Raw genomic sequence first — 25,017 nt, 5'->3', positions numbered from 1 at the left:
TGCGTTGGAGCGAAGCGGTGTGGTGATGCGGGTGTGAGGTGTGACCCACACACATGGCGGTCCCCAGCCTCCCCAGGATGCCGAGGGCTGGCGAGACAGAGGGAGGCTTGTGTTTTGGCGGGACCGCTCATTGTGCCTTTCCCCCAGATGACCCCAGAAGGTGGGCCGACGAGCCCAGGCTCTGGTTAAAGGCTCGGTGTGCAGTGAGGAGGAAGTTGTTGTGTTTGTTTAAACTGAGCTGCCCTCTTTTGAGAGCGCCCAGCCATGTGGGACAATCCAGCGGGAATGAGCTAAGCCTGATTCCCCTGCTCACCCCCCCCCCCCCCCCAGCCCAAACCTCCATCCCACCTGATGGCCGGCCAAGGTGCATCAACCCGTCCCTGCTCTAGTGGACAATCACAGACCCAGTTTCTTCTGGGAAATTTCCCTGTGTGTGTTCTTCTCATAGAATTCCTTTTCTGAATTCAAGATTTCGGCACATTTCATGTGTTAGATAACATTTATATCAGTTCTGTACCAAAATCAACAAAACACATATATAGACACACACATACACACACACACACATACATACACACACATACTCTCTCGCTCCCTCTTTCTCTCTCTCTCTCTCTCTCTCTCACTCACACTCACACACACACACAAACACACAGGTCCAGTTAGTTGCTTCACGTAATCATCAGTCATGCTCGTCTGACCTCCAGCTGTCTCCAGCTGTCATTTTTCAGTGGCATGTTTCTCCTCACGCCCAAAGGCTGGTATGGTCTCCATGGAAACACCTGACCTCCCATGTTTCCCCCACATGCTGGAGCCCATGTAAGCTCTGTCTGTGTGTCTGGACCATGGTGTGTTTTGCATCAGTGTGGGAAAGGCTTTTGTTTACCTCCTAGAGAATGTTTTGAAAGATCCTTGAAAAGAGATGCTTTTTGCCTCTGCCCTGTTTTAACCCCCCCCCCCCCCACACACACACACACACACACACAGACAGACACACACATACACACACACACCACCCCGCTTCACACAGTGCTGCTGTTGCTGAGGGGAGGGCTTGCCTATGGGGGTTTTCCGTGCTCCATCAGAGCCTTGCTGTCTCAGATGGACAGCAGTGCCAAGAACACAGCAGCTCTGGGCTCGGAGGTGAGACCAGCCGCGAACATTTCCTGTGGTCTGTATCTCACAGTTCTTCCTGAGTGAACTGAACCTTTTTCTGCCGTGCACATTGACCGGACAAATGCTCCAGCCACAGTCTTATTTATAAAGTCAGTTGAAGTGACATGCATGCATGAAATGGTCTTTGATATTGGTGTGTGTGTGTGTGTGTGTGTGTGTGTGTGTGTGTGTGTGTGTGTATGTGTGTAATGTGTCTTCAAACACACTTTGATTCACAGTGTTTATGCATGAGAGCCAGAGGGAGAAGAGGGAGAAAAAACGTGGGTATAAAGGCCTGACCCGAATCGTGGATGGTGGCTCATCTTCAGGCACCTTGAGGAGCACAGAGGGCTTCCTCCTGAGCTGGTCAACAGCACGAGTTCACCAGCGACACAAGCAGCTGGAGTGAGATCCCAGAACATTCCACCAGCTTCTCATTCTCTCACTCACAAGGAGCCTAAATGCTCCTCATGTGGAGGATAAATGAGCCTAAATGCTCCTGTTGTGGAGATCACTAGCAATGTGACTTTTTAAGTGTAAATTACCTACAATACTGTACAACCTAATGAAAAAAAGCTGTCATTTTACTCACAGGGAGAAGTAAAGTGTTGAGAGTGCTATGCTCTATGAATGTCAGTTTTAACCAGCACAGCCTGTGCTGTGTTGTCAGTGTGTTTGTGCTAGGTGTCTGTACGGAGGTGCTGTGTTGTCAGTGTGTTAGTGCTAGGCGTCTGTACGGAGGTGCTGTGTTGACATTTGCCCAGTGCAGTGCTGTGCAGCGCTGCCTCGGCTCTGTTGCCCTGTGGGAAAGTCGAACTCTGAGGCAAGAGCACAGCTAGCAGGCTCCTCTCCCCTCTCCCCTTAGCCTGGGCCAGCAGCTACGTGGCAGCCGCGGAGCGGTTAGAGACTCCAACTAAGTGGGTTTTACTGCCTCCTGGCCCTCTGCCTGGTTCACATCCAGATGGTTGGATGAGAGGTTCTCTCTCTCTCTCTCCCTCCCTCTCTCTCTCCTTCTCTTTCTCCCCCCACTTTTTGGCAACGTCACACAGCTTCCTTTGCTATGGCTGCAGGAGACCAGCAGGCATATGGAACAAGCCAGACTGCTCATGCTTCTCATTAAAACCAAAACGTTGCCTTCGGAGCCTTGACTCGTTATGTTACTTTTTTTTATGTTTGTTTACTTTATTTGGAAATGTCTTCATCAATTTGCATACAAAGAATATGGAAGGTTTTTGGATCTGGAACTTTTGAAGTAGACAGACTCCCTGTAAAAATTTCATTTTGGTATTGCCCATTTCCTCTTAAGCTATATTTGCCAAGCTCTGAAAGAAACAATGAGAAGGACATGGTAATCTTACAATCCCCGGTTCAGTCAGAACTGCTGAGTAGTCTGTCGCTACAGACGCTGGACTGAACACATTCAATCATTTACAGTTAAACAGCCAGCCTAATTCTTCTGCTTCCTTTTTTTCTGAGACATCGGCGAAATGATATGGTAGAGATGGCATTTTATGAACTGCTACTTTTGAAAACTTGTGTGGATGTAAAACACAGTCACACTGAGGTGGCAACAGAAACAGCAGAAGCACACGTGTAGCCCGATGTGAGCAGCAGGACGTTAAGATGCCACTCTGCCTTTCCTCTGACCGCCTCAGCCGGCTTTAGTGTTTATCCATTACTGGAGCAGGAGTCAGTGCTCACCGCAAGCCAGCCAGGCAGGGAGGGAGAGCTGGCCAAATACCCATAACAGTGGGTAGAGTGGGGGGGGGGGGGGGTGGCAGAGCACAGGAAGCCAAGCCAGGGAACTGAAGCAGAGGCTGGTGATGCTGTTTGGAGGACTGCCACAGCAGAAAGAGAGAGGGAGAGAGAGAAAGAGAGAGAGAGAGCACAATGGTTCAGCCATGCCTTCCTGCCAGAGTTCCCTCAGAGAGGAGGAGAGATGGAGAGGCGACTCAGACTCCCTCCTCTGCCTCCCTCCCCATCCCTCCTCTGCTGTTTTGTCCATATGAAAGAATGTCATTGTTCAGAGCCTCCGCCAGTCCCCTCATTTTTAATGCCAGCCTGGCACAACTGTGTCTCCAGACATGTACAGAGCTGCCGGATGGTATTTTGGTTGGCACCGGTTTTTTTCTTTTCTCAGAAAACCCGGCAGTTGGTATGTGCTTTGCCTGCCATGGAAATTTCAGCTGCCCTTGTCTCTCTGATAACATTGTGACGGACAAATTTACCCACCCCCTCCCCCCCACCCACACAAGGACCTTTAATGAACTGGGATGCAGATTCAAAACTCCTGGAGAAGAGAAGAGAGGAGAGGAGGAGAGGGGAGAGGAGGAGAGGAGAAGGTCTCTTCTCTCTGGAGGTTTGGTCAGGAGTGGGGCTTGAAAGAGGAGTATTATACAGTGGAGGGGGAGGAGGGGGAAGAGAGAGAGAGAGAGCATTCCTGCCGTGCAGGGAGCAGCAGACCCTGGCAGCCAAAGGTATGGGACGTGTGGAGTGAAATATGCAATTAGAATTGCACTGCTCCTCAGGACAGAGCTCGTCTTCCACTGCAAAGGTAGTCCACAGGGTCTGCTGTGTCTAGCATGGGTCTGCAATCTGGAAAGAGAATGAGGTCACAGTTCCTGCCGAGTAGCCGAGCTTCACCTACCCTTGCAAGGTGTGGTGGGCGAACAGGGGAATCCCCTCAGTTAAATTTAGCATCTACTGTTTATAGGCAGGGATTGGCCCGGGAAAGAAAATCCACAACCGAACAAAAGCCTTTTTTGGAGGAAAATCGGAGAGGGGGCTGGGGGTGGAGGCACTCCTCAGACTTCTAAATGATGTATTGTAGACTGAAGCCCCCCCACCACCACTCACACACACTCATACACACACATACACACACAAGCCCTCTTTATCTGCCAATAACAGAAGCTAGTGTTGCTGGCTCAACAGACCTGTCCCTTAGCTCTCTCTCTCTCTCTGTGTCTCTGAGTGTGTGTGTGTGTGTGTGTGTGTGCGCATGTCATACTGGTTGCTATGATGACTTCTGGACAACAGGGCGGTGAAGTGATGGCCTCCCACCTGCTATTTTGATCCGGTTTGCTTCCACCCCACTCCCGGTTTTCCGACCCCGACGCAACCACTTCCCACAGCGCCTGGGTTGAGCTCCCATTGTGCCTGATCAGATAGACCACTGGTCAGAGACTGTACACTTTTCTGTTTTAAGTTGAGTTTTTTTGTGTGAATGCCCACTATGCACAGAAACAGCTTAAGATTCCTTTTATATCGGTCATCAAAGGCAGTGTCAGATTCTGCTGGTGTTATGTAATGCTGAAGTTTGATCCTGGGAATCTGTTAGCCTATTTATCTTCTATCCTGGGTGTGCACATCTTTTGTAGTGGTCTGAAATGATTCTGGGTCCCTTGAACTATTTATATCCTGAAAGAAATGTCCTAATCTCTAAAAAGAGTATTATAGTTGCCTTTTAGCAGACATTACTGTAATCTACCCATGCTCACAGTAATGAGTGAGATAAGAGTCTAATGCTGTGATTGCACAGAAACATATTCAGATCAAAGGGTCTTAATTATAGAATGAGTGCTTGTGTGTATTTATGGAGTAATCCCAACGGACAAGGCCATGTGTTAGTCATCTCTCAGGCATGACCTGGCATACGGGGATGCCTTCTATTTGCTGGGCAGCAGAGCCTCTGCAAGGCCATGGCACCTGGGAGGCAGGGCAAGTCAGCCCAGCACACTCTGGCTTGACCACTGGAGCTCAGTCCTCACTCCACTTACTACATGGTGAATAACTATATCCCTCATTCACTACATAGTGCACTAGTGAATAACTATATCCCTCATTCACTACATAGTGCACTAGTGAATAACTATATCTGCTCATTCACTACATAGTGCACTAGTGAATAACTATATCTGCTCATTCACTACATAGTGCACTAGTGAATAACTATATCCCTCATTCACTACATAGTGCACTAGTGAAAAGCTATATCTGCTCATTCACTACATAGTGCACTAGTGAATAGCTATATCTGCTCATTCACTATAGTGCACTAGTGAATAGCTATATATGTTTTTGCGTTAGGACCATGTTTTATATTCGAGTTGCCACACAAAACATAAGTGGCGGACCATATCAGTTTAGTCAATTCATGTCAAAAAACATTTGACATCTTTTCAAAATACTAGTCCCGTTGTGCATCCACAAAATGATTAGTGAATTTTAGGTTAGCAGTACCCACAGGCTTACTGTACTTAAAATTAACTGAACCGTGACTTCAAAACCGATGTACACACTGAACTGTGAATTTGGTGTACCGTTACACCCCTACTGTAGTAACTGTGCACATTCATTCACTAAATACTGCTCTATATAGAGAATATCATACACTGTAGTTATTCAGTACATAATGCATAGCGAATAACTATGTCTACTACTCATTTGCTAAATACTGGACTTTAGTGAATGAATAGCCACCATACAGTATAGTTATTCACTACATAGAGTGGACTATATGTGGATGAGTGGATGTGCTGAGCACAGGTAAGGTGATGATGAGGCATGGGATCACTTTTGGAGCACAGGTAAGGTGATGATGAGGCATGGGATCACTTTTGGAGCACAGGTAAGGTGATGATGCATGGGATCACTTTTGGAGCACAGGTAAGGTGATGATGAGGCATGGGATCACTTTTGGAGCACAGGTAAGGTGATGATGAGGCATGGGATCACTTTTGGAGCACAGGTAAGCACAGGTAAGGTGATGATGCATGGGATCACTTGTGGAGCACAGGTAAGGTGATGAGGCATGTGATCACTTGTTGAGCAATGCTGCCAGCCAGGCAATTACTTGACGTATTGCTCCTATTTGTCTGATTGGAGGATTGTGACAAGTTGGCCACTGATTACAGTTGTCTATCTGTAATCAGATAACATGGTGTGTACTGATACTGTTCCAACATGGCTGGCCTGGGCAGCGTTTCCCGGCACCGCTGCTCAAACATGACACATGCTGCACTTTCACCTTCGGTCCATTCTAGCGGCCACTCTCTTGAGGACACACTGTCCCTGGTCTGGTTGAGGAGCCCCCTTTGTGTGTGCTTGTGTTTTGGGATGTGGGTGTTTGAACTGGGGGCGGGGGTAAGATTGACCCAGTTGTGATGGAGATTGTGAGGGGGCAGTGCTGGACCATGTGACTGACTGTGTCATCTGATTGGCTGCGGGCTCTCTGTGAGGTCAGTGGCCACGCAGCTGTTTGCCTGCGCCGCAAAACACCTGCTGGCGGTGGACTCCTCCTGCATGTGTGCCTCTTTATGGGCCTTGATCTGGTCACCTCTGCGTTCAAGACCAGCTGTGTGAGGAGGAAGAAGAGCAAGAAAGCCCAAAGGCCAAGAGCCAGGAGGCCTGGAGCAAAAAACGCCCGCACATGCAAGAGGGCTAGACTTGCACTAGTGGCCATACTACCAAACAGTTTTTCCTGACAGAAAACACATCATTTCTTTAAATTATAAAACTGCAGCCTCCCACACACACACACACGCACACACACACACACACTCCGACTCTTCTTAAATGTGGAGCTGGAGAAAGCTAAGCAGTAATCATAGTGGCCAATGCTTTAGCTCAGTCGCTCCTCCACATCTGCCAAGGCCAGATGGTCTGCTGGAATGCAGGAGCTGTTTCCCAGGAAGAGAGAAAGAGAGAGAGAGAGAGGTGAGAAGCAGTCAGGATTTCTCTCTCACTCTCTCTTTCTCTCTCTGTCTGACCTGGTCAGATGCTTTGTCTCTGTCTCTGTCTCAGAGTAAACAGGTATGGCAGATAAAGGAGCGTCCAGGGAGTGGAGAGGGAAGTGTGTTTCCTGTCCAGAACACGACGATTCTGACCTCTGCTGTTTACTGCTGTTTTTGATTCTGACCTCTGCTGTTAACTGCTGTTTTTGTTCAAATCGAGGCAAAGAGACCTGCATCAGAATTGAACTGACATGCATATATGTACCCTTCATCTAGCATGGTCATACAGTGTGTGGCATACTTGGCTGCTTATATTCTGGAGAATAAATAGATAATTCAACATCACTTTCAGTATGACAGCCTAAAGTTGCAGGGTAAAGGGACCTGCAATACTTTTGCAATTTTCACATTATGTCACATTCTTCTGAGATCAGAGCAGAGATCAAAGCTACTATCTGTGTGTTTATGTCTTGAGAAGCAGGAAAGGAGCGTGATGTCAAACCATCCATAAAACCTGTCAGGTTAATTCTTTATCTGTGTCAGGATACTTCAAAGACCTCTGCCACAACCAAAAGGCTTGCGTTTCCTAATCACTTACAGTATGTGTTTCTTTTGTAACAGCTTGTGTCTTAATGTAGATTTTTACTGTCTAATGTTTCATCATGTTTCATCATAAATATACTGTATTTGAAGTGTTGATGAAATACTCTGTATAAAGAGATGTATGGGTGCAGAGGTTCAACGTAGCTGTCTTTCGTTTATCTGAGAACAGAGTTGGGCTGATGGGTCAAAACAGCTGTCTGGACATTGTGACTGGTGTTAATTTGTGTGTGTGTGTGTGTGTGCATGCATGTGTGTGTGCGTGCATGCATGCTTGTATGTGTGTGTTTGCATACCCCCATGTGTGTGTGTGTGTGTGGTTGTGCGTGGACATGTTTGTGTGATTGGGCTGGGCTTGACATTCTGAGAGACCACCTCGTTTATTTATCCTGTTCTGCCTCTCATGAGACACATACACACACACGCACACACACACACACACACAGGGCTTTTCCAAACACCGTAGGCACATCTTCATCCTTTCCATCAGATTAGATACAGCCGGATTGCTCATACACAGAGGCATCATGATCTCTCAAGGAATTGCTTCCAGAGGGATGGCCAAAGCCTGTTGTATGGACCAGTCAGTGTGTTTGTGTGTGTGTGTTTGTGTTTGTGTATTTCTCATAGTGTATGTGTGTCTGATGTGTGTGTGTGTGTGTGTTTGCGTGTCCATGCCTGTGTTCGTGTGTGTGTTTCAGTGCACTTGTGTGTGTGTGTGTTGTGTGTGTGTGTTTTATTTATTGCTTTGTGTGTTGTATTTAATTGAGCGGAGAGGCTAGTGGCCGGACCAGCTGCTGGGATGCCCACTGCACTGTTGCCCCATCTGTGCCAGGCGTCAGCCTCGCTCTCCGCCCCTCACTGCCCACTCTCACACACTTTCACACGCACCGGGGGCCCGCGGGGCCCCTGCGCCCGGAAAAAAACATTTCACGTTTTCCCTCTCAGCATTTCCGATTTCACAACATTTGTTCGGGGCTCCCTCTCCTCCACCTCTCCTCCCCTCCGTCTGTCTTTCTGTTCCTCCTTTTTCTGTTTCTTCCGTCTCTCTCTCTTCCTTTCCCCTGCTGGCTGATCCATCTTTCTGTTAGATTTGTCTCACCTCCTCCTCCTCCTCCTCTGCTTGGCGGAATGAGGAGCCAGAGCCGTCGTCCATGCAGTCATACCGTAAAAACCCGATAATCTTGTCCCGAGGGAGAACTCACCATACGCTCCACTCCTCCGATATGTCTAGGAGTTGCCTTTTTATGGCGAAGGGAAAGATGGATGTTCTATCGGGCAGCTGCTGGTGGAAATGTCCACTCTTGCCTTGGCCACTGAGATCCCATACCGTAACGTCCTCTGTTTGGGAGATCACATAAAAGTCACTCGGTGTGACATTCCTTGTGCTTTCTTTTCCAGTCCAGACAGAATTAGATCTAAAAAAGGCCACTGAGTTTCTTGGCTAGTTCCGCGTTGCTGTGAAGAGAGAAAAAAAAAAGAGAGAAAAACTTTCTCTCGGAAAAGAGGGCAAAATTGCTGATCCTGCGTTTGGTCTGGGCCAAGTCTTGACACGTCGCTGTGCAGTCACTTAGGATATGTTCTCTCCAGAATGATTGGTATGGGCTGGAAGGTAAATGGCCTGTATCCACTATTCAAAGGTTTGTGTGTGTGTGTGTGTAGGTTACATACCTATCCCCCTTGAATATGCTATGAATTCCTTGAGTGAATGGTACACCCTGCAGCAGGTCTTCTCTGTGAGATATCCTCTCTCTCATTCCCACTGAACCAGCCTCAGTTCTGGTGTCAGCCAATTACATGCCGGTCCTTACAGGCTAAGTACTGTACTCCTGCCCTCATTAACAGACAAGAACACAAGTGCTTCCTTCCTGCCACTGACCCGTCCTGTTAACAGATGTCAGTTCATCTAGCGACAGAAACGCTAGTTTAGGCCAAGCTAGCTTGTTATTGTTTGTCATTAGCCACATCCACATCCGCTAATTCCCTGAAGCAGGAGCCCACCACGGCCGCGGGCGTCTCACTGGGCGGAAATGGTTGTCCTTGACCACCACCACCACCTCTGTCTTTGGACAGCTCGGGAGCGAAAGCCTCTCGGATAGCCACATATCGAAAAACACTGACACCCCCCCCCCCCCCCCCCCTTCTATGGAGGTCACATTTTCAGTGGAACTGGTCCCAGACAAGGGGGGCTCTGTCCGGTTGTTAACTGAGAAACAGTGTGTCACAAGCCCCACGAGTAGTCCTTCACCTATCAGGTGGACGTGCTGGACAAGCACCCCTCTGTTTGAGTGTAGAGGAGTGCGAGGAGTATGGGGGCGGGGGTATTATTATTATTATTATTATTGACATTATTATTACTGTATGTGGTCCACATAATCACATAATTTCTCATACTCTCTTGTAGCATGTATCAGTTCCAGTCTTATTATAAAAGGCTTCTTGTGGCGGTAAATCAGGTCAGTGCAGTAAACGCTGGCTGAGTGCCAGTGACCTGACCCATGCTCCGCTAGCGACTTGAGCTGCACAATTCACTCTGGGAGGGGTATTCCAGACGCCCGCTGGAATGTTCTGCTATATGTTACATTTTAAAAGAACCATTGGGATAACGTATTCCTACACAAATTAACTTCATTTGATATTAAAATCGACTTTATCAAGAAGCAATACAAATATGAGTTTGGGCTTGCCTCAATTTTGAATGATGGTATAGCCTTTATATCGCTACCATCGCTACTGTCCTTAACTTACTAATGTAACAATATTCAGCCTATAAAAAAACATTTTGGACACCATGTTCATTGTGTTGAATGTCATATAGACATTGAACAAGTATTACGTTTCTACAAACAGTCATTTGACCTCTCATCCTTGTTATTACAAACACTAAAAGGAGCAAAGTTAGGAACTGAAGTTCACATAGGTTTTGCTCTCTCAACTGTGTAGGCTTACACCTCATTTTGAATTGTTTGCCGGTCGTTTGCTGCTGAACCATGTCATAGCTCATTAGGCCTACCATAAAGTTGGCCAAGTTTTAACGTTCTGCTTGACGCCCTGGTTACTCAAAACACCCAATTCACACAATTCGCGATGCCAACGGTTTTGCAGCTTCTCGCCGCCAAGATGACAAGTCGCTGGCTTTCATAAAAAATGAATGAAAAGTCGCTGGCGGTGTGTCCATATAAATGGAGCAGCGAGGTGGTGGTGGGTTTGTCATTCTTTTGGGGTGTCAACAACAACAAAAAGAAAATCAGTTGCAAAACTTAAGTTACAAAGCTCTGTTGAATCAAAAGATTACGTATCATTGAATTCCTCTCTTGAGTCAAAGGGAAACTAACTAAAGTTTAGTAAAGTGTACACTCCTGACGCAGATTTTTAACTTTGAGAGACCTGTTCAGACTTGAGAGAGAGAGAGGGAGGGGGAATGAGAGAGAGAGAAGAAGGGATGAAGGGAGGGGTGTAGAATCAGAGACGAGAGGAATTCCATTCCCTGCACAGTGTCCTCTGCTGCAGCCTATGGGACATATCATTACCTCAATTACAGGGAGCAGGGATGACTGCCATTCCCATCCAGACCGTGCCACCATGGCAACCAGCTAACACACCTTCTTCTCTGCAGCCCCAGGGAATGTGCTTTTTTGTCTTTCTTTTTTCCCTCCTTCCTCGTATCCCTCACCAGACATCCCAAGTCTCCCGGAAGTTCCGGGAGTCTCCCGCATATTGATAGCGGCTCCCTGACGCCTGCAAATTAGATAAAATCTCCCGGAATCTATAGTGAGCGATCAAGAGCGCGCATGCGAGACCGCATGTGAGTGTAGAGCGCACACGACGGGAGAGAGAGAGAGAGGGGTGGTGTGTGTGTGCCTAAGCACATCCAAGACAGAGCGTCCTGTTTCGCTAAATCAACCAATCAGTTTTCAGTGTAGGCGGGCTTTTATCTCTTTTCTCCCGAATTTAATTAATCAGTTCAGTGTATAGGAACAGGAGCGTCATGGCAGAGTCAGTGCCTCAATAAAAGGAAAATGTTAGACCCATTTCAAAGTGTAGGCTACCCTTGTCTCATAAGAGTAAAAAATAATGATAGGCCTAGTCTTGCACGCTGCACTGTTTGTAACAGTGACATGGCGGGTTAAATGATTGCAAAAGACATGTTGAGGTGAGTTTAACAAGTGTCAATTCATGTGCATATTATTCAGGCCTATAGCCTACTAGATGGCTAGTTGCCAAGGCTACATGAAAAGACCAAACTACCAAAATCTGCATATTTTATTTTCACAATTTCTATGCCTTCCTTATTTGGTGTACTGACTAGACATTATTGAACATATTAATCTGTATTTAAGTAGGCTAAAGTTTATTTTATTTTTTGGGGGGTGGGAGGGGGGCTTCGTGATACCTCCCTGAAATGACTTTTTGCAGGTTGGGTTGTCTGCCTCACTAAAGGCACTGTTCATTGGGGAGGAAAGAAAGCATCCTATTATGCCCACGGAGGCTCCTCCCCACACCTTTGCCAGGTCTGAACTCCATGAACTTTCCCTGAATCCAGCGCCTGTGTTGACTCTGAGCATCGCTAGCCAGCCACCCTCTCCTCTCATGGTTGGCATATTCCGCCGAGAGCTCGGAGCTTTAAAAGCCTCTCTGTATTCTCCCTCTTTCTCCCTCTCTCTCTCTCTCTCTCTCTCTCTCTTTCACCGGCTCTGCCCCAAGTGAGGGGCTGTTTACTCTTCAGAAAAAAAAAAGTTAACACAAGCCTAGCATTCCTTCCTCAAAAGACCTGGAGAGAGAGAGAGAGCACACAAGAGAGAGAGAGTGCAGGGGAGAAAGAGAGAGAGAGCGAGAGAGACATTTCCCTTCTCTACCACCTTCAACTCCACTGTCCATCAGCGCCCCACCCTTCACCCCAGACCCCCCACACCTCCACCTCCACCTCCACGCCCCCTCAGCCTCAGCACTCTCCCAGTGTGAATGGCGGTGGGGGAGGAGGAGGGCTCCACATTCTCTCTCTGAGGTGCGCTCACAAAGGTGCTCCATGCAAGTGCTCAGGGCCCATGCCCATCTTTGAATACCTATTGTTGGGTGGAGCAGGCGCTTTGAATGGGAGATGTGTGTGCGGACGGCAGGTTCCCACCATCTCTGAGCCTCCCTCCTCCTCCTCACTGCCAGTGGGGGAAGAGGCTGCCGGGTGCTCAGGTTCAGCATGGGGTGGCCTCCTCTGGTCCCTCCTGCTACTGGCCCAGCAGGGCTGCAGGTCACTGGTCTGTGGACAAAGGTAAAACCTGGCAGTGCTAGGGTGTGTAATATGTTCAGATTTGCTGCTGTGAAACAAGATAGCCTTCATCTCAGCACAGGGTGTGTGTGTGTGTGTGTGTCTATCTGTGTGTGTGTGTGTTAGAACAGAAAGAACCTTTGAAAACTGTCCTTGTTTGAGATGCATTTGTCTCTTACGAAGGTTATGCATTCAGAGGCAGAGCCATGTTGCTGTCTCCCCTCCACACCGTCTCTCTCCAGGCCCTGTATCTGGCCATATCTGTCCTTTGAGGACGTATATCTGCAGACATGTTATGGCTCCTGTGACCTGTTGCTACATGCACACTGCTGCTCTTCACCGCCCTCTCCTCCCATGTCTTTACACACTGAGTGAAGGTGTGTGTGTGTGTGTGTGTGGCATTTCTTCCACCCTCAAATGATATGGCCATCATACATCATAAGTGTGCATATCTTCTATCAGTGCCTGGTCTGCTGCAATAGTCAGTCATGATCAAATTAGAAGCTTCCCCCTGACCTGAAAAAGGTAAGTTGATACTTCAGATGCTGTTGCTAGGGGAGACGGCTGTTGCCTTTTTCAGGCCTGGGAAAATGTGAGTTGTCATCCAGACAGAACCCTGTTTGAGTTTGAACTGTGGGGGATGGGGCAGGAGACACAAATGGGAAATTCCTCACAAAGCCACGCGCACACTTCAGAAAGCCCCCACAGACACACACACACACTTCAAAAAACCCACTCAGACACGCACACACACACATATACACGCACACACACACACAAACATGCACACACGCTCGCATACACACGCACACACACACACACACACACACAAACACACACATTTCAGAAAACCCACTCAGACATGCACAAACACATCCACTCTGTTCCACAGGTCAATAGCAGCATAATTGCTAACGCACATGACACAGCACCCTCACGGTCTCTGATGAACCAGGGCCCTGACCAGCAAGCCAGCTAGCCTGCACATGTCCTCCTTAAATCAGCTGCGTCCCACTCACCTTGGCCCGCCCCATGGCTCCCCCAAAAGTAAGATATGCCTTACATAACGTGTTGTTAGTTCAAGCTTTCCAACCATCAGGGATAATAACTTAGAGTAAGTTATGAGTAAATATGCTTTCTCTGGATGTGTCTGTGCCTCTCTCTCTCTTTGAGTCTCTTTGACTCTCTCTCTCTCTCTTTGACTCTCTCTCTCTCTCTTTGACTCTCTCTGGGTCTCTCTGTCTCTGGGTCTGTGTCGGGCCCTGTCTCCCTGACGGTGGGCCCTAATTATGGGGTATGTGCGGAGGGCTGGGGAGCCTGCCTGCCTGGCCGGGGCCAATGAGGAGGTGGTGAAAGGGCAGCATTTTTGATTTGTGAGCAAACGTCTCCCTGGCGGCTTGGGTTGCGCCTCCCTCATAATCCAGCACTCCAGTGGAGTGTGTGTGTGTGTATGTGTGTGTGTGTGTGTGTGTGTGTGTGTGAGTGGAGCAAAAAAAAATGTACATGACTCGCTTCATAATACAGTGTGTCCTCAGTTCCTCTCGGCCTCCGGTCCAATACTATTCCGCCCTCTGGGTCCAGTTGTTGTTGCCATGTTGTTCTCCTTCTCTCCTGTGATGGATGTCTGGGGCCCTGACACAGTGCTCTGTCTGAGCCACAGGGAGCATGAGGTGTCCAGCCCTGCCATGGTCAGGCACACCCAGGGAGGGGTAGAGATGGACCTACAGTTTTATCTTTATCACCATATCATGACTTGTTTGGTTCTTTGCTCCATAATCAGTTTTTTTTTACATGTTGTTGTGAAAAAGAGAATCTTTATTTCCATTTATTTTCTGATTCCAGAGAATGTCTCTGTGTATGTGCTTCCTCTGCTGTAGCTTGAAATTTCAGGATGAACATAAAATCCACTATAACCTTTACACGTGAACTTAATGTGACCTTCTGTAAACTTTTGAATGTGCATGTCCAACAGTTCAATGTTTCAGTACTTTAAATTTTACCCGAAAGCCAGATATCCCTAACTTTTTGTTACCGGATATGTATATATATTATAGTGTAATATAGGGGCTCTTACTCCTACTCTCTGTTTCTCATACACACACACACACACACACACACACACACACACACTCAGAGCAGGGCTGTCATCAGAGAATGCACCGAAGAGCATGCCCCATATGTGCCAGTGTTTGTGTGTGTGAAGAGCCTTGTTGCTGTGGGCCTCTGGAAAATGAGTTTGTGATCAGGCTCGCGGAATGTTGTACACACCAGCTTAGTAAGGACTAATAAGCAGACAAACACACACACACACACATACTCCCTGTCTGGCAGCTGCATACATACCTACAGGTAAAGCTCATGTCTCTCCACCACAATCCCCCACCCCCATCTCTCTGTCTGTCTCTCTCTCTCTCTCGCTCTCTCTCTGTCTCTCCCTGAATGTGGACTATTATGTTTTTGGCTCCTCTCCCTGCGTATCACGTGGAGGCTTGTGGTCAGTGAGCATACAGCTGCTCAACATCCGTGATTTTCTCTCCCTCTCTCCCTCACTCTTCCCCTCTCCCTCTCCTAACTCACACTGTTTTCACTCTTTCCTTCCTCTCTTTGCCTCCCCCTTCTCTCTCTCTCTCCTTCCCTCTCTTTCTCCCCCTCTCCCTCTCCTAACTCACACTGTTTTCACTCTTTCCTTCCTCTCTTTGCCTCCCCCTTCTCTCTCTCTCCTTCCCTCTCTTTCTCCCCCTCTCCCTCTCCTAACTCACACTGTTTTCACTCTTTCCTTCCTCTCTTTGCCTCCCCCTTCTCTCTCTCTCCTTCCCTCTCTTTCTCTCCCTCTCCTAACTCACACTGTTTTCACTCTTTCCTTCCTCTCTTTGCCCTCTCTTTCCCTCCATCTCCGTCTGACTCTCTAGAATGTTGTGTCACACCAGTGCTGCGTTCCGTAGTGCTGACCTCTATTGTTTTGTAGTCAGATGACCCTTCAGTAGATTTGCTCTTCTGATGAGTTCTGAGAAATCGACTCGCTTACTGGCCTCGGTGGCCTCCTGGTCAGACACATTTATTACGTCTGGTCAGTTAGCGTCCTGTACATCTCACTCAGGCCCTTTCCAAAGCTATTTTCTTTGCTCATTGCTGTGGAGTGAAGAGGTAGATGAAGATAAGGACGTAAGGAGGGACTGGAGGAGGTGGTCAGTCTCCTGAACATGCACATGCCTAAGGAGCTGCAGAGCTCGGCTGAGAGGCTGCCAGGGATGCTGCTACTTAGAGAGAGAGGGCGATAAGGGGTAAGGGGCTCCTGACATACAGTAGAGGTGGTGACCAGTGGGTATTACACTATGTTATTGCCATTTGCTGCAGCTCTTATGAGTGAATGAGAAAGGATGAAGGAAGAGAAAAAAAGAAAAGAGAGAAAGAAAGAAAGACAAATAAATGAAGGCTGTACAGAAATAGAGCTGTCAGCATTTCATCTGTCATCTGAGGGCTGTCTGCTCTGATTCTGTCTTACTACTGTTGGCTTCCTTCACCTACCCATCTCTCTACTCCTCCTCCTCCTCTTTCTCCTCTCCTCCTCCACCACTCTCCTCTACTCCTCTTTTCCACTTCAGGCTCCTTTCTGCCTCACAGGCGGACTGACGTCTCACTACAATAACACCGTGGCTGCTGAATGGAGAAAGCAGACACATTGCCTCACTCTCCCGGCACGAGCGGCGACAGCCCTTTGAAATGTGCCAGTGTGTGTTTGGGTTTTTGGGGGTTGGGGTGAGGGGGGCATGACATTGTTTTCCGATGGAACCCTCGAGAGGGCAGGTGGGGGGCTCGTGGTGGCGTTGGTGGTCTCGTGTGGAGAATGTGCCCTTTGCTTGTGGCATGCTGTAGCTCGGGCTTTGTGCCTTATTTGTCTGGCCTGCTCGTGATGGCCACATGAACGGAGGCTTCTTCTTCTCTGGCGCTTTGTGTCTGAACAGCGACGGCCGCCGTGCTCTGTCTGTGGAGACAAAGCAGACGAGGACAGGAAAGGCGCAAGAGCGCTTGGAGACGGTGGAGAGTTTCATTTGTGCATCTGTGATGGTAACGTGTGTATGTGTGTGTGTGTGTGTGTATGTGTGTGTGTGTGTGTGTGTCTGTGTGTGTGTATGTTTTGCCCACTGTTTCAGGAAGGGTGGGCCTGCAGGAACCATGGTGTGGGTCAGACAGTCTGACACACAAAGCAGTGGACACACACAGAGGCTGACACAGACGTGCTCCTCTCACCAAACAAGCGCCCACTACCAGCTGGCCCTTCCGCTCTCTTTTTTAAGAGTATTTATTTGGCTTTGGCCTTTATTCATTAGGACAGTGAAGAGTTACAGGAAACGAGTGGGAGGGAGGCGTGGGGTGGGATCGGAGTGGAACCTGGGTGGTACAGACGCTCTCTTGCTCATTTGATCAGTGTTGTTATTGTGGGGTGGTACAGATGGTCGCTTGCTCTCTTGCTCACTCGATCAGTGTTGTTATTGTTGGTACAGATGCTCACTTGCTCTCTTGCTCACTTGATCAGTGTTGTTATTGTTGGTACAGATGCTCACTTGCTCTCTTGCTCACTTGATCAGTGTTGTTATTGTTGGTACAGATGCTCACTTGCTCTCTTGCTCACTTGATCAGTGTTGTTATTGTTGGGTGGTATAGATGCTCACTTGCTCTCTTGCTCACTTGATCAGTGTTGTTATTGTTGGGTGGTATAGATGCTCACTTGCTCTCTTGCTCACTTGATCAGTGCTGGTTTTCTTCTCTTGCTAAACGAATCTTATGATGGGAGCGAACATGTCGACAAGCTGCCTCCTCCACAGCTGATAGAGGTGACAGGTGTACGTATGTGTGTGTGTGTGTGTGTGTGTGTGTGTGTGTGTGTTGTCCCTCCTCCGGTTTGGGCAGTATAGAGGTCTGTATGAGGAGGAGGGGGAAGAGGAGGAGAAGGAAGGGGGGCGAAGGCAGCAAATCCAAACAGTAACAGAGAGAACCCCATGGCAACCCAGGCTATATTCTGGGGAAAACACCTGTCAGTTTCACTTGATTGATTGCTTGAAGGCGAGAAATTGGCTGTCATCCTGGGTAAAGGAAAAACACAACAGTGACAGAGCCCCTGTTTTTAGTGAAGTTTGCTCTCTCTCAATCACTCTCTCTCTCTCACTCTCTGTCTCTCTCTCTCTCTCTCTCTTCATCTTGCGTGCTTTTTCAGAAACAATCTCTCTTTCTCTCTCACACACACACACACACACACTCTGAGCATATCTCTGTGTGTGGGGGGTGGTTAGTTGGGTAAGAAAACACCAGTGGACCACCAACAGCATTACAGTAATCTCATGGGCACGGTAGATTCAACTCCTCCCTCCCTCCCTCCCTCCCTCCCTCCCAAGGATCTGTCCTTCTTCCCCTCCACACACACACACACACACACACACACACACACACACACACACACACACACACACACACACACACACACACAGAGAGAGGTTGTGTGGTTGTCCTGATTTACCCTTTGCAGTGGGTGGGGACAGATGCCTTGGCTAAATCACAAGCTGGAAGTCTCTCAGCTGTTTTGTGGCACCCTCCATCCGCCCAACCCTTACCACCCCCCACCCCCAGCTCCACACACACACACCAGCCCCCACCCCCAGCTCCACACACACACACACCACCCCCCACCCCCAGCTCCACACACACACACCACCCCCCACCCCCAGCTCCACACACACACACACCACCCCCCACCCCCAGCTCCACACACACACACCACCCCCCACCCCCTCATCAGGCAGCTCCGCTGCATGCAAGACGTCTTGGTGTCAGTGAGAAACACGACTTTCTGGCCTCGACACTCACCCTAAACACACTGAACTGGATTTCACACATGAAACATGAAAGAGCCACAAATATCAAACTCTTCTGACTCACCACCTTGCTGGGTGTTGTCCCAACACGTCCTTACTCTCTCTCTCTCTCTCTCTCTCTCTCTCTCTCTCTCTCTCTCTCTCTCTCTCTCTTTCCCTCTCTTTCCCTCTCTCTTTCTGCAGTGCTCTGTAGATGCAGCAGGTATTACATGTTGAATTGCTAACATGTTTAAAGAAGCAGAGTGAAGACGTGTAGCGAGCAGGGAAAAACACTGTGACCTGAGGCTTCAGAAATCTCAGTGCAGTCCCCGTGCCAAAGCCAAGAGAAGAGAGAAACAGAGAGATGAAAAGCAGATGAGAGTTAAAGAGGAGGAGGAGGAGGAGGAGGACGAGGATGCCATGTGGAGGACTTGAGCCCATCTGTCTCCATGAGCCCCCCCACACCCCCTTGAAATAATAGTTTGTTTTGGGTGAGGTGCTTTGTCCACTGGTGATGAAGCCCATGCTTGTGTGTGTGCGTGTGCGTGTGCGTGTGCGTGTGTGTGCATGTGTCTGTGTGTGTGCGTGTGCGTGTGCGTGTGCGTGCGTGTGTGCATGTTTGTGTGTGTGTGTGTGTGTTGGTGTATGTGTGTGTGTGTGTGTTGGTGTATGTGTGTGTGTGAGAGTGAAAGTGAGTTAAAGCGTATTAAAGTGAGAGGCCAGCACACAGAGGCTCCTTTTGTGTGCGGGACCAGAGAGGGAAATTGCTGTGAAAATGAGATAATGAGCCGAGTGGCTGGCACTCCCCCCCCCCCCCCCCCAAAACCCCGCTGCCCCTAACACCTCAGACTGGCACCAGGGAGCTGGGCATAGAGCTCACTGTGTGTATGTCTGTGTGTCTGTGTTTGTCTGTTTGCACGCTGCATTACATACAGGCTTCTGTGTGTGTGTGTGTGTGTGTGTGTGTGTGTGTGTGTGTGTGTGTGTGTGTGTGTGTGGTGAGTTCGGCCAGGCAGTTTGTTGGAGAGCTTTTGAGACTCTTTGTGTATATGAGGCTGAGTGAAGGGGCATTAGGCCCCAAACACCGCACTCCCCCAGGGTGTGAGGACGCTGGGCATTAGGCCCCAAACACCGCACTCCCCCAGGGTGTGAGGACGCTGGGCATTAGGCCCCAAACACCGCACTCCCCCAGGGTGTGAGGACGCTGGCCCCAGGGGTCCTCTTCAGCCTCCTGTGCTAGATTCAAGAGACAGTCTTTACTTTCTGCTTCCTGACACACGGAGTCTCCACACAAGAGCCCCCCGCCCCAATGCCCTCGCACCTCATCCACACACTGAACAAGTGGCCAATTGTTGCGGCGTACGCTGCAAGGAATTTTTCAATTTACCTTTTTATCAGCTGTTGGAATCGACACTGAATTAAATAGGCATTCTTCGGAGAACTCAGGAAACCTCAAGCCACATGCAGACTGGGGAGAAATCCTGTGGGAGTGTGTGTGTGTGTGTGTGTTTGTGTGTGTGTGTGTGTGTGTGTTTGTGTGTGTGTATATGTATGTGTATATGTGTGTGTGTGTGTATGTGTGAGTGCATGTGTGTATGTGTGCATGGCGGTTAGGCTTGTGGCCTGGGGAATGATGTGTCAGTAACTATTGATCCAACCCCATCACCTCTCTCCCATGCTGAGTCAGAATCTCATGTCTCCATCTCAGATTCACTGCAGCAGTCCTTGACGAGCACTTAGAGAAGTGTCCTAACCTTTGCCTTTCCACTGGGAGAGTCTCCAATCCCTTTTGCATGCCCCCTCAGATCCAGTCTACATGGGACTCCTAATTATAGCTGTTTGTAAGGGCCGCGGTGGCGTGGCTGTGCCAGAGGCCTCCATAGAGCCCGCATTAGCCGCTAAAGCAGGGGGATCCACCCATCAAAGGGGGCTAATGCGCGCCTCTTGTCGCCGGCTTAATCTCACCTCGCAGGGCTCTGCTCTGCTCTGCGCTAGGGGCTGGGCTGGGAAGGGGGCTTTCGCTTTTTCTCGCTCGCTTGTGGACTCTTTACGTAAGGGTGAGCTCATGGCAACCATGGCCTGCCTGCCTGCCTGGAGCCTCTCACATCCCCCAGGCCCCCTCCCCCCCCTCCCACACTGACGCAGGTGACTCTCTGCCTCTCTCTCTGAGTGCAGATGGCAGCTCTTTAAAGTGTGAATTACCTCTAGGTTGCTGCATTGTGATGGCACTGTGTGTGGCCAAGGCTTTTTCCAAACCCCTTGCTGTTTTTTTCCTCATTATTTCTTTTGTTTTCTCCCTGACTGGAACTTGCTGCTGCTATATGGCTCCTTCTTTAACTCTTGCGAGGGACTGAAGTGAAGCGACTGAATTGCTGCAGTCAAACAGCGGTGCTTTCACTCTGTGGGTTTCCTGTGCTTCATTCTCTCCAGTGCAGTCCCTCCGCCATGTCTGAATTACTGATGGGATTCAGAGGAAAAAATGTGATTTCTTTCTCCTCAGGGGAAATAGTTCAGATGGTTGTGTCACTCCTCATTACTCCTCATAATCAGATAGGGAGAGAGGAACTCAAAGTGTATTACCGACCTGTTCTCCTGCCCTGATAGATGGCAGAGAGAAAGGGAGGGAGAGAGAGTGGGAGGAGAGAGGGGAGGAACTCAAAGAGTATTACTGACTTCTCCTTCTCTGATAGATGGCAGAGAGAGCAAGAGAGAAAGAAAGAGAAAGAGAGAGAAAAAGAGAGAGAAAGAAAGAGAGAGAAAGAGAGAGAAAGAGTGGATGGAGTGGTAGGAAGGTCAGCTCAACAGCTGACTTCCTTCAACCTGTGTACTTTGCAGAGAAGTCACTGCAGAGAAGGTGGACAGCTAAATGGTTAAAAGGATATCAGTCAACCATGATCAACCCATTTCCTTGATGGAAGTCAGTGACCTCCTGACACTGATTAGTTTGTTCCTCTTGGATTCTGGCCTCCCCAGCACGCTTGGTCTCTAGGAGCCTCTAGCAGGAAGCCTGGCCTCTCTATCTGTCTCTCTCTCTCTCTCTCTCTTTCTCTCTCTGTCTCTCTCTCTCTCTCTGTTTCTCTCCCTCCCTCTCTCTCTCTCTCTGCTGTAGGCCTGGGCTCGGGCTCTCTCTCTCTCGGAGGAGGAGGAGGTCCAGCTTAGCTGAATCACTGGAACGAGTAGCGCAACGCTTCTCCCAGCAACGTCATGCTGCTGTGCCCATTCCTTCCTGACCTCTCTTCCTCCTCCTCCTCCTCCTCCTCTTCCTCTCCGATATGCTCCTGCGGCTGGCTGATGGCTCCCCGGGGGAGGTGGGGGGAGGAGAGGGTGCGCAGTGTGCTGGAGGGGTCCGGCTGGCTCTGCCACACGTTTCGTCATGGTCCTCCCTCCGCTTCCGCGAAGAGTCATTTCCTGTGGTGTGACTACTGCCCTCAGAGAGGGAGATTGTGTGTGTGTGTGTATGTGTGTGTGTGTTTTCACTGGAAGAGAGAAAGTACTGTGCACAGATACCTCTCCCATTTTCCTGCAACTGTTAGTTTGCTCAAGGCCAAGAGTCTCTGATGACTATTGGGATGGAGTCTGTTTTGAAGTCCTTCTGACTAATACTGGCCTCTCATTCCTCCTCTCTCTATCCTTCCCTCTCTCTCCCTCTCTCTCTCTCCCTCTATCCCTCTCTCTATCCCTTCTTTCCCTATTTTCTCCCTCTCCCCCACGGCTCCCATCACTTGTCACTTCATTATAAAGTCATTGCGAAATAATATAAGCAAAGCAATAATAAGCAAAGCTAAAGCTACTGAGTGCGTCTCCATGGACCGTTGGCCTGTTATCACTCTCAGAGCAGGCCTGGCCCCTTCACAGAGCTCCTGCAGCGCACATTTGTGTTGGATCGATCGCGTTCCTCTTGTTTGGAGGACACACAGTAACTCCTCTGTCTGTGTTCTGCTTCGTGTCCAGAAGTCAAACGGAACACATCGATCTGCAGAATGATTTCTGTCCTCAGACGATGGCCTGGCTTATTTCAGTGTTCCTGAACGTCAGTGTTGAAGCTGTAGCAACCTAGCTAAGTCTCCTGGTTGGTGGGGGGGGGGGGTGGGGGGGAGGGTTTGTGTCTCTCTGATGATGGGTTCACATGGGTTCACATGTTAGTGTTGTGTTTCTTCGCAGGAGGGCAGTCCAGGAAACTTCTCCATGAATGTACGTCACAATGATGATGACAGACCAGATTCCACTGGACCTGCCCCCGCCTCTGCTGAACGGGGAGGTGCCCCTGATGCCGCACATGGTTAACGGAGACGGAGCGCAGCAGGTGAGGTGGACACCTGAGCACCAGGCATCCCTAATGGCATCAACCACACACAGACAAACATGGCTCCTGACACACACACACCCACACACACACACACACACACACACACACACACACACACACACACACACACACACACACACACACACACACACACACACCTGAACTACACATCCCACATTAAATCCAACACACATGTCAATTTCCAAATGGTCTTTGTCCATCACCACGAATAGCTCCTGTAACGTAAACACTTCAAATGTGAAGTGCAAACTCTCATGTTAGCATCACATGCTCACAAAAAACACCTAGTGTAATAGTAATAATATAACATTCCTGCAGCCAAGGAAACGGTCTCTCGACTTGCAAGATCTAGCTGTGGAGTGTGGAACATGGACGTCAGTGTAAAATAACAAACGTTGGATGGAGATGAGACCCTGTGGAGGACAGTATGTGTGTGTGTGTGTGTGTGTGTGTGTGTGTGTGTGTGTGTGTGTGTGTGTGTGTGTGTGTGTGTGTGTGTGTGTTAGTGCATATGGGTATGTTACATAACTGTGCTGGAGAGGGGTTCTGCGGTTGGGCTTTCCTCTCTGAGGCAGTGTTCCCCTCTCCCAGTGTTCTCCTTAGTCTTAGTAGAGTACACGCTCCGGTTTCCATGGCAACAGCAGCGAGAGACAACAGCAGCAGTAGTGCGCAGTGGCAGCAGCAGCAGACAGACTTATGATCAGAAAGTGGAAGGCAAGAGCTCCTCACAAGCTCCTCTGCAGTCGTGTTCTGTAGTGTGTGTGTGTGTGTGTGTGTGTGTGTGTGTGTGTGTGTGTGTGTGTGTGTGTGTTGTGGTGCACTGTGTGGAGTGGGACTCTGCCGGGAGGCCGCTGTTGCTGCTGCCGCTGCTGTCGCCGCTGCTGAGGGAGAGAGAGATAGGGATGATGCAGAGATCATGAGGCTCTCGCCCGCATCCTGCCCGCACTACCTGTAGATTACCTGCGCCCGACCGTGAGAGCCCACAGCCATGGCTGGCCAGCTCTATCAAGTCTGCAGGCACACGTGCTCCCTCAACAGCCTCCCTGCCCAGAACATGATGGTAAGATCAGCCTCCTGCCACCTGGGAGATCATTGATAACAGCTAGGTTTCTTATTGTCACTCTTCATTGATTGCCTTTGTTGACTCTGGGTTATAAGTGTTAGTGTGTATTGTGTAAGTGTTTATTTAGCTGGTGTTTGTGTAGCTGTACCGTACCGTACGCACATTGTAGCCTTTTCGAGTGTCTTATATCACAGTTTAATAAAGAGGGTTTAATTGTTATCTCACCTACTCGGGCTCTCCCTGTGAGCGTGCATGTACATGTTCTATCTGTTCCAGTGGGTTGTAAAATAAGTTCAAACATTTGTTTATCTGTTTCGTTGTTTGGATAGTTGTGTTTTGTTTTCGCCACGGCAGGTCAGCTTTGCGTTGGTAGTTGAGCCGATTGGCGGGTCTTTTTCCCTGCTGGTTCTCTGAATGTGGACCAGCAGTGCCTCTGGCTGTTCTAACAGCTGTGAAAGGAACTGTTTCACCAGCCACTGGGCCCCATGGCCGTTCCTGGCGCTGTTCCATCATGCATAGCTGATTTGACATCTCTCTGGCAATTTATTTAGCTCCAGGGGCGCAAATGGCGATTTGATCAGTGACTTTGTGCTGTGTCTCATATTCTCTCGTTGGAATATGAGTGTCTCATTCCATCCCAAAGAGAAATTTTCCTCATCTCTTCCTGTCGTTACAGGTCTTTCTTGTTCAAGTCAACCCTGGAGAGACCTTCACCATACGGGCAGAGGATGGCTCACTGCAGTGCATCCAAGGTAGGTCTGAAAACCACCTGGTTCTCTGTCCTCCAGCTCCATCTCTCAGTAGCGAGTAGCGACGCCCTCCTGATTGGACTGGGTGCGGTGTCCATTGGTGCACCAGGTGCTTCTGGTGAATGGTGAAGACAATGGACAGCAGCGATTTGGTGGCATTGGAGAGTGGAGTTGGACCCCGCACACACACACACACCTCACACACACACACACACTCACACATACACACACACACGGACACACACGCACACACACACACACACACACACACACACACAC

The 25,017-nt window shown here is 49.1% G+C and overlaps 1 protein-coding gene across 1 annotated transcript in view; it reads left to right on the top strand.

Moving 5' to 3' along the window:
* The window catches only part of fndc3ba (fibronectin type III domain containing 3Ba), a 128,561-nt gene that overhangs the window by 4,706 nt on the left and 98,838 nt on the right, over nt 1-25,017 (top strand). Inside the window, exons 2-3 of the mRNA XM_076294299.1 lie at nt 22,761-22,902; nt 24,666-24,741. Coding sequence (XP_076150414.1) covers nt 22,789-22,902; nt 24,666-24,741 — 190 coding nt within the window. The 5' untranslated portion in view covers nt 22,761-22,788. The remainder of the gene's footprint in view (nt 1-22,760; nt 22,903-24,665; nt 24,742-25,017) is intronic.

Source organism: Alosa pseudoharengus, unplaced genomic scaffold (genome assembly GCF_046254945.1).
Source record: "Alosa pseudoharengus isolate Yale_2024_CS ecotype anadromous, Long Island Sound unplaced genomic scaffold, YU_APseudo_1.1 YU_APseudo_1.1_scf_2, whole genome shotgun sequence".
Classification (NCBI taxonomy): domain Eukaryota; kingdom Metazoa; phylum Chordata; class Actinopteri; order Clupeiformes; family Clupeidae; genus Alosa; species Alosa pseudoharengus.
Note: the sequence above shows the minus strand (reverse complement) of the source record. Positions and strands in the feature narration are given on the sequence as shown.